This window comes from Pleurodeles waltl, chromosome 2_1, assembly GCF_031143425.1.
Source record: "Pleurodeles waltl isolate 20211129_DDA chromosome 2_1, aPleWal1.hap1.20221129, whole genome shotgun sequence".
NCBI classification, from domain to species: Eukaryota; Metazoa; Chordata; class Amphibia; order Caudata; family Salamandridae; genus Pleurodeles; species Pleurodeles waltl.
In genome coordinates, this window is record NC_090438.1 from 710,800,665 (window position 1) to 710,816,720 (window position 16,056).

Below are 16,056 nucleotides of genomic sequence, written 5' to 3' on the forward strand. Positions count from 1 at the left end.
GGACACACCCCTCAGCACCTTGAGACTCCATGGGAGAGTAGTGAGCTCTAAAAATATTTGATTGATTGGATTAACCAGATGAACTCATTATTGAGCACACAGTGTGTAGTACAGCTGATGCAATGACTTAAGCAACAGTAGAAGAATGCATTACAAAAACAAAGTAATACAAACTGCTTAATGTAACAATTCTTCTTAACTACAAAACATTGCCCTGGGTATCAATCCATTATAGTGCTTTTAGCAGCATGCTTGCATATTTAGATCAGTCATATGCAAGCTATTCTTTAATGTATCCCAAAGTAGCTGTCCACCCAAACCGTTAGGGCATGCCCAGAAGCATCCCCTGATGCATTTATGCATTAATGGACCTCTTCCTTGCAGTGCAGCTTGATCTCTGAGATACACTGAGTACCAAGTACTCTGGGCAAAGGCCTGCAACCATAGGGAGCTCAGGGGGGCCGGAGCGGAAACCACACCGTGGCCCCGAGCAAGAAACGCGCCAAATACGGCGCGCAAAATTCAAAAGAAAGAAAGGGGAGCGGAAGTGCCCCCCAAAGACAAAGAACAAGCACCCCACCCCCAACCTTTCCGGCCATGTCGCAAATAGGACGTTTATGACGGAAACGGAAAGGGGGGGCAGGAAAGGGACAGACAACCCAATGGGGTGCGGGCATTATTTGAATTTCGCCCTAATGCCCTGAGGGCAGAAATGAGGATTAAAAGGGCTGCCCGGCTCAGTGGACGCACAAAGATTGCGAGAGACCGGGCAGCAGAAGAAAGGACGACACAGAAGAAGTTGACAGCAACCTGCAGCAGGCAGCCCGGAGCAAAAGTTTCATCGAGGAACAGCAGGACAACCGGACCAATTTCCAACCCGGAGCACGACCGAAGAGACAGCGACCAGGGAAACCCCAGCGAGCACAAAAAACGTGAGCCTAACAGCGGGGACACCCTCTGCCCCCCCACTAGCAAATGCAGCAGAGTATAGAGCAATTTTAACAACTTAAGACCCCCTCTGCCCCCCCCACTCGCAATCCAGTGCCCCGACTCTAAGGATCACTCACTGAGCAGGCGGGGCGAACTGGTGAGGAGACGCGGCAGGCACCGGCAGGCAGCGCGGGCGGGGCCCGGCGGGGAGCAGCAGATGTCACAGGGGATTCTGAGGCGGACCGCGCACCCCTCCGTTGCTGCGAATCGAATTCCCCCACTCCGACGCAGGAAAGGACGACGCGCCCGGAGTCAGGCGGGGTGGTGCCTCAGAGCGTGATCAAGCTTCTTGCGAAGGCGGGGCCGTTCGCAAGATAAAGGGAGGCGGAAACTTCCACATCGCTCCCATGGCGAGCCCCCGGCACTCAAGGGCGGGACAACTGGTGAATGGCTGAGCGCGCAGGAGTGAGGCGCGTCAGCTGCGGCATTCCAAAAAACGTGCAAACAAAAAATTACTTTAGGGAGGGGAGCACGCCCCCTCCGTGCTGGGCAAACAAAACAGGACTCCCCACGCCTTGGGATAAGCAGATCTTTTTCCCCAGGCACGTGAGCCAGGCACAAGGACAAAAAAACAAAAAAAAACAAAAAGGGAATAGGAGAACAGTGCAGCCTAGCACGAGGTGCCACCCGGCTAACTTCAGAAGAAGGCACAAAATCAGAGACAGCCCTGCAAAAGCAAATTGAACTGGGTCTCAACACATCAACCCACACGCTAGGCAAGCAACAGACCAGGAGGTCAAGCAACCAGGGACAGCCCACAGGGCGATGCGACCTGGCTGCAACCTCACCCACAGGGCAACCGGGGACAGCCCTTTGGGTGACAAGAATGTCTGTAATCAATGGCACTGCTATTATTTGTAAAATCGGGGGGGGGGTGCGCACGAGGCGAAAGGATCTGGGGACACCGAAAGCAGGGGCAACCCAGGCCCCAGCAGGTCAAAGGGGAGAGGGTCAAGGGCACCTAGAGCAGAAACAACGCGCGAGCGAAGCCCATCACCCGACAGTGGGGGGGAGGAGACAGCTCCTGCAAACTCTCCAGCAAGACCAACCCAGGTATGGGACGTAGGCCATGATAAAAATACACACAGGCGGCACAGCCCATCAACGTGCGGACAGGCCCCCAAGGCTTACAAAAGAGAGACCCTGGGGAGACCATACATGGTGGCAAGGGCGCCAGGGCTAGCAAGTCTGATCCCACTAGCAGTAAAAGAAAGGATATGGCGCAGGGAATTCATAGACATATTCACGCTGCTAGAAATCCAAGTGGAAGGCCTAGATCTGACCACAGTGGACAAAAAGGAAGAAGAGAGGAGAGAACGTAACATAGTCAGAAAAGAAAGGAATTTTGACAACTGGCTGGACGCATTTAGAATCATGGCCTGTATAATAGTTGAGAAATTCCCACATTGTGCAAAAGATTTGTGGCTCTACGAATCCAAAATTCACAAGGCTCAGAGGCAATTCACAGGAGATGCATGGCTAGACTTTGACAAAGGCTTTAGGTTAAAAATGCAGGCACACCCAGATATGGAATGGGACGAAGAGGACGTGGCAGGGTACATGCATAAAATGATGATAGCGAGAGAAGCAAAGAGCTGGGTAAACAAAGGCGAGCAGCCCTTTCGCGGGAGCTACCAAAAGGGCAAGCACAATAAGGCGAAGCCCTATCACAAGAGACAACAATACACACAGTGGAAGGGGCAACAGGCGAGCAGATCAACCACAGCAGTATGCTACAAATTCGAGAAGGACGAGTGTACATGGGGTTCAGCTTGCAAATTCAGACATGTGTGCGCGACATGCGGGGGAGGGCACCCCTCAGCAGAATGCAAAAGAGGGGGAGGGAGCAGCACCAAGAGGGAGAAAGATAAAAAGAAATAGGCACACCAGCACAGTTGCCTGGCTGGGGAGAATGGTGGATTTGGCAGCGTCCCCCATTAATACAGTCAGGCTGAGGCAACTGGCAAATGAATACGGCAACAAACAAGACGCTAAACTAATATGCGAAGGCTTTGAACAAGGTTTTAAAATACCGTCTATTATACAACCGCACAACATAACACCAAAGAACCTGCGCTCAGCAAGCGAGTACCCTGAAATAATAAAAGAAAAAATTAGAAAAGAGATAGAACTAGAGAGAGTAGAGGGTCCCCTAATGTACCCCATCCCTCCCGACCTCATAATCTCCCCCTTAGGAGTAGTTTCCAAAAAAGAGGCGGGCAAAGTTAGACTCATCAACCACCTGTCTTACCCAGAAGGCAAGTCAGTGAATGATGGCATAGACCCGGACCACTGCGCTGTAGGTTACGCATTAGTGGATGATGTGGTTGATTTATTGTGCACAAAAGGGCGGGGCGCGCTGATGGCGAAAGCAGACATCGAGGCAGCTTTTAGACTGCTGCCAGTGCACCCCGAGAGCTACCACTTACTGGGGTTCAGTTTTGAGGGGAAAACTTACTTTGACAAAGCAATGACCATGGGATGCTCGATTGCCTGCGCTTACTTTGAGAAATTCAGAACATTTCTGGAATGGGCATTGCACAAACAACACCAAAGGGGCGGTAAGCTGCACTACGTGGACGATTTCTTATTCATAGGCCAGCCCAGTGGGCCCGAATGCCAAGAGCTACTAGATTCCTTCCAATCCCTAGCAGCTTCATTGGGCGTCCCATTGGCAGGGGACAAAACCACAGGCCCAACCACCAAACTAGTTTTCCTAGGAATAGAGCTGGATTCCAAAGCAGGCACATCCAGCATGCCTTTAGACAAAGTTAAGAACCTCCAGAGAAACATCAAGAGGTTACTGGGCAAACAGAAGGCCACCCTCGGGGAACTACAAGAGCTAATAGGAAAACTCAACTTTGCTACAAGAGTAATCCCAGTGGGAAGGGTATTCGCCAGGCTGCTCACCCAGCTGACCAAGGGGTTAGAGAAAAAACACCACCACGTCAGGCTGACCCGAGGGGTAAAACAGGACCTGGGGACATGGCAGGCATTCCTAGCAAATTTTAATGGCACATTGATTTGGAGAGAAGGTTGGGTGTCTGCCAGACAGATTGAGTTGTACACCGATGCGGCAGGCAGCTTGGGTTTCGGGGCCCTTTTAAAGGACAAGTGGTGCGCCAAGAAGTGGCCCGAATCATGGGCAGCTCGCGGCCTCACAAGGAACATCACACTATTAGAATTATTCCCCATCGCAGTGTCCCTCACCATCTGGAGGGAACAACTGAGAAACATGAAACTCACCCTACGGTCTGACAACCAAGCAGTCGTGCACGCCATCAATAGAGGGGCATCCCAGTGTGCATTTGTTTTAACACTGCTGAGATACATGGTGTTTATGCAGCTTGAGAACAACCTAGACATAAGAGCGAGACACTTGCAGGGCGCAGTAAACACTAAAGCCGATGCCCTCTCTCGATTCCAGATGGGGAAATTCAGGAGCCTGGCCCCGGGAGCAGAGAAAGAGATGACACCATTCCCCACCAGCTTATGGGGCCTGGTGGAGGGGACCTAACTGCATTAATAGAACACGCCCTGGCACCCAAAACAACAAGGCGTTACGCATCATAGGCAAACAGAGTGCTAGCCGTGACAGGTTTACAGTCTTTTAAGGACCACGAGGAGTCCCAAAGAGCAGTCGAGCGTTTCATAAAATGGGCTTACACACAGAAGAAAACCAAGTCTTGGGCACAGGCACACTTGACAGCGGTAGCTCATTACAGCAAACTGACAACGGGCAGGGACCCTTCAAACTCCCACTACATAAAGACAGCGATGAAGGGGTGGCGCCGGTTGGAAGGCCCAACATGGGACCAACGGCGCCCGATCGAATTTAGTACCCTGAAGCAGCTGGTGAGAGCCCTCAGGAACATCTGCCACGACAACTTCAAACGCACCCTATTCAAGGCAGCATTCACATTGGCCTTTTTTGGGTCATTTAGGGTAAGCGAGCTGGTGGCCCCAGAAAAAAACGGGCATACGAATACATGCATACAGAGGCAAGACATACAGATAGGTCAAAGAAACATGCAAATCCTACTACGGAAATCAAAAACCGATCAACTGGGAAAAGGTAAAAAAAATAGAGCTGAAATGCCTAGATGACCACGAGCTTTGCCCAGTCTGCAGCACCCGGGAATTCCTACAGCTATGCCCAGAGGGGAAGGGGGCACTACTGAAGCACAAGAATGGAGACTGCCTGAGTATATTCCAGTTCAAAGCATTACTCAGGAGGGCACTGACCAGCGCGGGGCTGCCCGCTAACAAATTTGGCACCCACTCATTCAGGATAGGGGCGGCAACTACAGCAGCGTGCCACGGCATGCCAGAACCTGGCATAAAAGCAATTGGGAGATGGAGCTCCAACCCCTACAAAGGCTTCATCAGGGAACAGCACAAGGAAGAACGGTACTAGCTGCAACAACTAGACCTCAATTTCCCCTTACACACACATAGGTGAACACAGAACGGCATGGATAAGCGGGCATTCCTTTGTGCACAGAACACGGGCATGGTGGGAGTCGGGCGACCCCACGACCGCGCAATGCCCCCGTCGAACAAAGGTGAGATGGTTCGGCTTCCCGGGCATGAAATGGGAACATTTTCAGGACAGACTCAGGGAGCTCTTGGCCTCGCAACACCCGGAACCCGACGTACTGATCATCCACCTGGGGGAAAACGAATTGGCACAACGCGGCAGGAGGGAACTGATGGAAAGCATTCGGTCGAACCTCGGGTCGGCGGCCAGGCGGCTAGGAAAAGCGACTTTGATTTGGTCAGAAATCATTCCCAGAAAGAAATGGAGAGGGGCCATGTCGGCAGGCGCGCTGGATAGGTCACGGAAAAAACTGAATGTAGCTGCCAAGAAATTCTGCATGCAAAATGGCTGGGAGAGCATCAGACATGGGCTGGTCAACCTACAGAGGCCGGAATACTTTGCGAAGGACGGCGTACACCTGTCCCGCCAGGGGACAGAGGTCTTCTGGAATAACCTGTGGGCCGCCCTGCAGTTGGCCGGCTGCGAATAACTCAAAAGAAGTGGGGGAGCTGCCCTTGAGCGGTAGCCCAGAGGGCGGCGTGGCGGAAAGGAGAGATAAAAAAAACTACAAAGGCCACACCCAACGCAGCGGGGTGGCAGGGCTACTTACCTTGGGATGCCTCACGTCAGGGTAAGGCAGTCAGTGGATGTACTCGGAAAACACGGCACTCGCAGCCCGGGTCCGCCGGAGAGCTGGACACAAGGACTAAACAAGGTAGCGAGTTAAGCCTAAAGGGAAACGAGTACCCTCCTGCTTAAAAAAGGAATAACGGCTAAGGACCAAACGTGAGATTGATTGAAAGCAAAGGAATGAATGGCATGTAACAAGAATTTTATTGTCCAGTTTAAAGTTATCAAAGATGCAAAGCGATGTATGACACAAATGTGCCAATTTGAGCCACAAACCCTAGGTCGGCTAATCTCAGAAGAGATATAGTATTATGGCAAATTTATCGTTCATAACAACAACTTGACAGAATGATTTATGGCCCTCATAAAAGCAGGGCGAGCATGCTGTAAACTAACCCTTCAATAAACTGCGCCAAAGTTTTCCAAACACATATCCAACTGTGGTGTTATCATTGCGGGAATGGGCCGTCTGGAGGGGTTTATGTTAGGGCACATTTCTGTCCCATCTGGGGAGACTGGCAAAGACAGCAAAAAGCAAATGAATGAGCCAATGTTCTTTAGCCACTGAGAGCTCCTCCTGCTTGGTATTCCATTCCATTATTTTAGCATATGGTTAATTAAATAAACGAATCAACCTTACATTAGCTCTGACCCACTCAATGGGAATAGTTCAGCCTGAACTTTTTGGCTGCATCCCATGTGCAAAAGAACGTAAGTAAACCAAGATAAATTAAGCCTTTTCTGGGATTTTATATAATTCTATTGTAAGGACCTGAACATTTCATGGATCTTTCAAGGGAGCAATGCCCATTGCTGTTTCAGAAACAAAAAAATACCACAACCTGTCCTTTATGATGATTTTAGAAAAATCATAATCTTTGGTGTGTGACAGTATCTCACTTTTTTTGTTAACTAGCAAATTTTAAGATCGCGTAAATGCAACAGAGTTTATGAAATATAATATCACCTTTGATTACAAGTGATTAGTGAAAAATGTTTCATTTTTAAGGCAAATACAACTAATTTGTATGTGAAGGAAGTTATGAGAGGAAACTGGATACAATCAGAGGTCGACTGACAATGGAGTGTGAATGAATGCAAGCTGTTGGCTCATACCGTCCATAAATTATGCAGGACAGGGACCCTTTTTGTCTGACCAGTGAATAATTGAGCTCAAGGAGTGTTGATAGTTCATCCCAGTCAAGTGTTTTATCTTTGGACTATCTCTTTCAGACACCAAAAATCTTCAGTGGGGAAAGCCTGGAATCTGTAGCCTGGCAGGGCTACACAAGGTCACACACAAGCTTTTTTCGCCGTCCTTCAGTATTCCTTTACTATGGGCCTGGTAATGCGTTCGGCGGATGGTTTTCCCCCTCCGCCAAACTTCTGACAGTTAGGTTGCCGCCATAATGGCTATCTCCCCGCCAGGCCCATTACGAGTTTCCCGGTAAGTCGGTGGGCGTAACGCCGCCATAGCAGGAAACACCCTACATCATTGTCTCTGGCTCATAATCGAGCCAACGGCAATACTGTATGACAACAAAAGTGGGGTGTGGTTGTGAGAGAAAAAGCAAGGGCGCTCAAGGATTATGAAAGGCACAAAGTATACAAAAGGTGCCCTCACAGGGGACAACACCCAATCCCCCAATATGTTTACAAGCTAAACAATAGCAAAACAAAAACCTATGTGAGGCACTCAAACCTAACAAAATAGGATAGTAAAAATCATGAACATATGTATACTTCAATAAGACATTTCACAGTCCAAACGATCGATCAAAGATCAGTTTTTTATGCATTTTCCAGTCTTTATAATTTATTGATGAAGGTTTTCTGGTACTCAGTTGATTACATTCTTAAACAATCAGCCAATTCTCGAACACAATGCCAACACGTGTTTCGTTTCGGGAAAAATACCTCAACAACTTCTTCAGGGCTGAAATTTCACCAAACAGAGCACTTGAGTTGGGAAACAAAATGCTAGAATAACACAGTAAGAACTACCACCCAAACTACAAAGATGAGTGAAAAACAAAACAGAAGCAGAAAACCCAATAAGAAATCCCTGGATGCCCAAATTTGAAAACAACCACTGGAAAGTGAAAAGGACCAAAACCACAAGAGGGGTTAGGCCTTGGCGAACTTTGGGGAGAGTTTGGAAACCCCTCTTGCCTTGAAAGGATCTGAGAAATTCACCACCCTTCCAGGACACATAGTTCTCCATCCCATACCAAGAAGGCCTTTGTTGTGAGTACAAAGTGAATAAATATCGCAGTTTTAATTGACTTGGTGATGGTGCTTGGTTGTTGCAGAAGGGCCTTTATCAAGTCCATTGCACTGGAGGCCTTTAAAGCTGGGCAGCTGGCCACAATGCTTAAGGAGGTATGAGTTGCAGAGTGGGATAATTCGGCTTTACTCGTGGAGCATTCTGCAATTTTAAGGGCCATATGTACAAAACATTTCTGCAGTCGGAAATGGCATAATCGGGCCATTTTCACCAGCAAAAATTCTTTTAAATATGTACAAAACACATATTACAAATAACTGGTTACCGAATCACATTTTGTGTTTGCAATATAGTATTTGAAAGGGTTGTGTTTAGGGCATCCATTTCAAATACCAAATCTGATTGGGATGTGTGAATGTTTTGGGACTGATTTACAGTTATAAAACATTCATATTTTACCAACTCTTTGAAGGAGGCAAACAAATATTAAGAGCAGCAGTGGTCCCACAGACCACTGCCTACTCATAAAGAATGAAACTTCAAAGTTTATTTTTTTTCTTTTTAAATGCAACCCATTTTCACTTAAAGAAAACAAGCTGAATTTATAAACAAAAAAACAGATTGCTTTATTTAAAAGCAATCACAAACATGGTAGTCTACTGATCCCAGCGGGGCATCATTCCTCTAATGGCTGTGATTCCTAGAGTCGCAAATTGCAACCTTCCTTATTAATATTTATGAGGTAGATCTATTTGCGACCCACTAGGACTTGTAAACGAAACCTAAAAGTGTTTCATACATTTAAAATAGTGATTTCCTAATTGCGATTCGAAATCACAATTAGGAAATCGCTATTTCAAATCTTTGTACATGTAGCCCCAAGCCTTTTGATAACACTAAATAATATTCAGCCAGTATAACAACTAATGAAGCATATATGCATTTAAATAACAGCAATAACAATAGCATTACTGTATTTGTGGTTAGGTCAGCGTTTCCGTTGAAAAGGCATTTCTTTGTTTTCTTAATAACAGCATAACTTGTCGAATCTGCAAGAAACATTAACAAAAAGAACCCCCACTTTGGGTTATTCATAGCAATTTTTGTACAGATCAATCAAGTGATGTCCGTAACAAGGGGGGATCCCAAAAGTGGTATTTCCCATTTTACCTCTCATTAGATATGTTGCTCCTTCATGGATAAAAGAATGGTGAAACCAAATTACGACAAACTCAGCATGCAAGTAGAACTTTACTCAAGAAGTGTCTTTGGTGCTTGGTTTGGTGTAATTCTATTCAGTAGTGTTCTGGTTGGCTGTGAAGAGGTTACATTTTAGAGATATCTGGACCATTAGTTCCCTGTTTCAAAGCAAATCACCGAAACGGACCCCCAGCAATAAAATAAATATTAAAAGATGCTTCATATCATGGAATTTGGGAATCCCTTAAACCCACTAGCTCCCACAGAATCCCTAGGCTTAAAGAGTAGTGAATCATGAAATTAAATTAAAACAAATAATTCCACACTTTATAGCCATGGTCAGTAATGGCCACCGGAAGGGGTGTTGTGAAATTCTGCCATGGATGTGCTTACCTTTTACCTGAACAGAGTCTGTGAGATCTTCTCTGGATGTCCAATCTTGTTTGAGGAGAATGGTGTTCCGAGCTGTGCTGGTGTGCTGGTCACAGTGTGCAGTGATGAACTGGCGTCTCTTATGCCATGGCCGGCACAGAGGAAGATGCTCTCTGACATGCTTGTTTTCCTTTTGTTGTACCGTTAGTAGATTGCTGATTAAGCCTGGTTGATTTTCATGTGGCTTCCCTGTGAAAAATCTTCATTTAAATTGCTGATATTATGAAGTTTGGTTGCAGCTAATTTTGAATAGTTCTGTTTCAATCCGTATAATATTGTTTACTAAAATTCCTTGCCTGGGTTTTCTATTGGGAAATGTACATATTTCCAGAATTATTCCCATGGTAATCTATACCTAGTATGAAGGAATTCTGCTTCCTGTCTGCATCAATTTCTGTACCAGGTTACTTTAGTATTTGGCCTAGCTGAGGGAGGGAGAGCTGCAGACTGATGTGTCAGCATTTCTCTACCTAATGCTCACCACAGAAGACTTTTTTGTTTTTCTGGTACAGCCTGCTCATCGAGAATTTCTGATTGATCTGTCTATATCCTTAGAGGTTTTTGCTCCGTTCAGATTCTTTTCCCCTAAGGAGCTGAAGTTTTCTTCTGTCTGCTTCCAAAGACTATCTACAGTGATAACCCTGGAGTCAGAGGAGGCGTTTGGTAGTGGCAGGCATTATTTTCAAGTCAAGAAAGTTTCTTCCAAGACCTCAGGAAGACCAGTCTTCAACAGTATGTTGGCTTCTATGTGTGTACGGCACAGGGGCTGACAGTGGCAGGCCCTGTGCCCTATTTCCTCCGTACAGGGACTTTGGCCATGCAATATGGCGATGACTGCCTAAGGGAATTTGGGTGTTGGGGCCAGACCCTGCAGCTAACCACAGCGGTGCATCGCAAAGGCCATGCACAGAGGGGATAAGGCATATGGCCTACCCTGCTGCCATCCCCTATACCCAACTCACATGTGGCAACCTCCTTTGCACCTGATCAAAGGCCATGTCCAGCAGGCGTCGGCCACTCACGGCAGGGGTTAGCCATCTCTGGCAGGTGTGGTGTAAGGCTCTGCCACAGTCCATGGCTTAAAGCCATCCTACACAATTTATGGCTAAATGCTATGCTCAGCAGATTTGACAGCCCATGTAAGGGGTTGATGGCCTGTGTGAAGGGCCTAGCCACGGGTTTGACGCTGTTGCCAGTCCTCGCTAAGAGCAGCTGAAGGCCCATTGCAATAGCTCTGCATGCAGCTGGGGTTAGCATCCTGCAGCAGGTTAGGATACAGGGTAGGGTACAGTACTTTGCCATAGAGCAGGTCCTGTGGCTAACCCTGCTACACTTGTCCAAAGGTCAAGGACCCCCAAGGGCAGTATGCTTTATAAATGCAGGTTATATGTTAAATTACCTTTTTTTTAGATATAAGTAAAGAAAATATCTTCTGCAAGCTTACATCTAAGACCTTCACTTACAGCAGATGTGCAAACCTTTTGCATATATTTTACAGTCGAATTACCAAACTGTAAAATATGCCAATTTAAGTATAAAACATATTTCAGTTTTAAAGCAGCACATCTAGCAGGGAATCGATTAGTTGCACCTGGGGTAAAACAATCTGAAGTCTATGGTAATAATGGAGGAACTAAGGCAAACATAAAACTTTCCTATAATTGCATGTCCTACTAAAATAAGAGTGTGAGCATAGAACCAACATTTTATATAATCGTGTGAGTTAACCAAATAGTGTGTACAATAGTGTGTACAATAGTCAAATACTGCCATTGAGGAGTTCTGATAACATCGTAGGCCACAAGACTGGAGGACAAGTGGCTTTTAAATATTACCAGAACCCAGGGTGAAAACAGAGAACCATATTACACGTTATCCATTATGTATGTTTATATTACATGCTTGTTTTAGGATAGTTAGGTTGAAAAAACAGTTTTCATCAAAGTGTTGCTAGTTTTGGGCACTGATTGGAATTAGAATGTTTAGGTTTTGTTTACCTTTCTTAAATAAATTGTTAATATAAGATTGGGACAATGTGAGAGTCAGTGTTATTATGCCATTCTATCGCTGCAGCATTTATCTGAACAAATACAGCACAGTATATGGTACTTCAGAATGTTGTATCCTAATGTGAGCAGACTGGCCTGCTTTCCCTTTCTATACAGTGAAACGAGCAATTACATTTTGATACGATTGCCACCATCTTATAAGATCTTCAGTTGGATAAAAATGAAAGATCTAGTATGGATAAATGACCGCAGTACTTAAAACGTGTTTCTGCATTCACATAAAGATAGGTCTTCCATTGACAACATTTCCGATTTTCATCTTTTGCAGAGATTCGGACCTCTTCTTGTTGGATACACGAACAGTCTGGGCCTCCGAAGAAGGCTGGCTGGAGTTTGACATCACAGCCACCAGTAATCATTGGGTGATGAATCCTCTGCACAACCTGGGGCTTCAGCTGAGTGTGGAGACAAGTGGCGGTATGTCTGACCATGAATCCTTAAGATTTTGTTCCTTTCTGTAGGCGCCAATAAGCAATTTATTCAGAATTATCACAGAGATTCTCTACCATCCTCTACAGTTGTCCCGTAACAACTGTTAAAACAAAAAGAACAACAGTTGCTGCAGGGCACTTTCACCCCATTTACACACAGTAAGGGCCTCATTACGAGTCTGGTGGTCGGAACACCCGACCGCCAGACTCACGGTGTGGAGACTGCCCTGGTGCTGGAGGTCTCCCAACCAGACCCATTCCGAGTTTTCCACTGGGCTGACCGGCGGAAACCAAGGGAAACGTGCGGTAGCATTGGACTTGGCTCCACTTGGATCCGAGGCCAATGCCATCAAGCAGGGGGGGCGTCCAGCACCCTCGGAATGCGCACATTCTGCAAAGCAGGCAGTGTGCATCCTGAGGGCACTAGGCAGGGGGGCATGGCATTGCAGGGGACCCATGTAGCACCCAGCAGTGGCTTTCTGCCAGCCTTTTCATGGTGGTTAGACCACCATGAAAAGGCTGTCGGAAAGAGGTGATGTAATCAGCCAGGTGGCGCTGACCTATGCGCGCACCATGGCTGGTTACAATCCCGACTGCCGTCACCTCGTCAGGATCTTAAATTCTGGTGGAGATGGCGGTTCTGTTGGCTGGCCCTCCCACCAACCTTGTAATGTTGTGGTTGGATCGCCACAGCTGCGGTGGTCTAACAGCCACCTCAAGTCTGGCGGTGTTGTGACCTCCAAACTCGTAATCAGGCCCTAAGCCTTTCATCGACTTGCTCCTCTGGGTCATATTAATGTGATCAGATGAGTAAGCTACAGCCTATGGACCTGATTCACAGAGGTAAATTTATGCTTTTGAGTAAGTTCACTTTTATTTGGTATTCACTAACTATCTGTTTAATGTAGGTTAATGAATGCAGAGAGTCTGCATTCGGAGCACAGACCTCTGCACATAAAAAGGTATGACAGGTCTATCTTCTTTATGTATGGAGTTCTCCTCCCAGACTGCGGAGTCTCTCCAATTGTAAATGTACTATTAATTTATAGTTTATGAATACCAAAACAATATAAACAACCAAAAGGTTGCACTTACCTTTGTGAATCAGGCTCAATGTCCAGGGGTGAAGAAATTCACATTTGCTTAACTCAGTCTCAGTGAGTTTAAACACTGAGGAACACATTTACTATTATTTCACTCAATGTGGCGCAGCAAGGGAACCTTCTGTGCCACGGTATGTGAAAGGGAGAGAGCAGAAATGCTCTATATTTACAAAAATATGGAGCATTTCTGCTTTCGCCTTGTGCTTGTACACTGTGTACTGCCTTGCGCCAATGCAGGAACAGTGTCTAGGATATGGTCAGGATTGTTTTTGTGCAGGAAGGGGCACGCTTCTGAACAAAAACAATCCCTAGAGGCCTATATCTCTTTCTAAGTGTGCTGCAGAATGCAGCACACTTGGAAAGTTGAGGGAATGAGGAGAAACAAATATATTTGTCCTAGTTATGCCTCTGATGGGTAGGCACACCATTTTGGAGCAAACCCAGATTTAGAAGTCTTTGTAAATCTGGGTTTGCAACAAAATACATGGGTGGATGCATCGGAGCACCAATGCTTCACCCATGTAAAGCCTTCCTGAGGCAAATTAAACCAAGGTAGTGCTATGTGATGTGTTGCATTACTTTGTATTTACTAAGCTACTTTAAACCACGCATTGTGGTTTTGCTTTGCTTAGTAAATGACAAAAATTATTTTGTGTCAGTGCTGCGGCACAAAAAAAGATGCAACCCCGACACAATATCATAGTGTATGTGGGCCTGGATGTTCCGGTTTCAACCTCCAAGTATCTTCAAGTAATGTGGACAACATACAGTTCGACAAACCCAAAGGTTTTCTTCTGATTAAAAAAACATAACATAATGACTTAGACTATAAATATCCACTCTTTTTCCATAGAAAGATTGGTCCATATATTTGCAATTCATTATTTGAGGCTACAGATTACATTAAAACATTACTCACTCATAAAATAACATCCTAATTAGTAAAAATTAGTATAGCTCAGTCTTGATCCCCTATTCTTAGGTGTTCAAGCCAAGTAAGCGTAACCCCAAAATGCTTGAAGTTCTTTTGCAGAGACTGATTAGGCAAGCTGTGCTGGGTTCAGGAAAGAAATATACAGAAAGTGCTCAATCAGGCACTATTTGGAATATGTACTAAGGCCCATATTTATGAAAAATGGCTCACAACTGCGCTAACGCAGTTGTGCGTCATTTTTCTTAATGCAAGCTTACACTATTCTCCAACGCCATCCGTGCACCGTACTTATAAAATGAAGCACAATGGCGCAAAGGAATGGCTAGCATCTCAAAAAAAGATGCTAGCTGGTGAAGGATGGCATTAGGGGAAATGGTGCTAGTGTGTCAAAAATGACATTAGTCTGATTAGCGGCAAAATATCGGCCGCTAATTAGCCTAGCGTCTTTGTTTGATGCACAAGGAGCCAAATAATGACTCCTATCTAAAGTATAGAGAGGAGTCATTACCACTATACCAGTGCCCACCACAGGGGACTTGTGTCCCCTGGGAAAGCCCTACATTCCTAGTGCTAGACATGGGGCCCCATGTAAGTGACCCCCAATGGCACACCACACACATACACTTACCTGGGATGGGCTCCCTTCTCCTGTAGTGTTGCTGCGGTGAGAGTGATGGTGATGCTGGGGGTTGGGGTAGGCCCATTCCATGGTGTTTGACAATGGAAATGGGCCTACCTGCACATACACGCCTGGTCTGACCAGGCGTTAAATAATGGCGCTAAGTGGGCTTAGTGCCATTATTTAGGTCCTCCTCCCACTGGGGGGATAGTGTCACTTTTAGGAAGGGAACGCCTACCTTGCATCTCATTAACGCAAGGTGGGTTGGCGCTTAGTAAAAATGGTGCTAACTCCACAATTTTGACGCTAGATGGGTCTAGCTTCAAAATATAAATATGGAGTTAAGTTAGTGCTGCTTTGGCGTCAAAATAAATAGCACTAAGGTGACACTAACCTTCCATAAATATGGGCCTAAGAGTCCTATTGAGAATATGTGGAGTTGCAGATGTAGTCAGAATATACAATGCATAGAAGTGAGGCTGAATATCAAACCAAATCACCTTAGGTAAGCTTTTCTAGTCAAAGAATAGTGTACTTGAATGACCACCGCTGAATCAACAAAATGAACTGGGATACCCATCAGAGTAGACAAACAGGAGAACAGAGGGACAGAAAGACTGCATATGAGAGTATTTGCATATCTGTTGATCATTCTGCAAATTACTGGATTTTGGCATTCTGTGGGTTGATTAACCCAGCCGGATTGTCCGGCTGGACCTATTCAAATATAGGTTACTTCACTGTCAGGACGAGAAGCACAGTTGGAAGTTCACCGGTGCTTGAGACTTGCTCAGGCGAGTTTGCTCTTTGCTGAGAGGGGAGCTAGGTGTGAGACATGCTCAGACGATTTTGCTATTTACTTAGAGGGGAGCTAGCTGTGA

The 16,056-nt window shown here is 46.0% G+C and overlaps 1 protein-coding gene across 1 annotated transcript in view; it reads left to right on the forward strand.

The window, feature by feature from the left end:
* BMP6 (bone morphogenetic protein 6) overlaps positions 1–16,056 on the forward strand; it is a 571,121-nt gene that overhangs the window by 310,322 nt on the left and 244,743 nt on the right. The window contains exon 3 of the mRNA XM_069217123.1: positions 12,357–12,505. Coding sequence (XP_069073224.1) covers positions 12,357–12,505 — 149 coding nt within the window. The remainder of the gene's footprint in view (positions 1–12,356; positions 12,506–16,056) is intronic.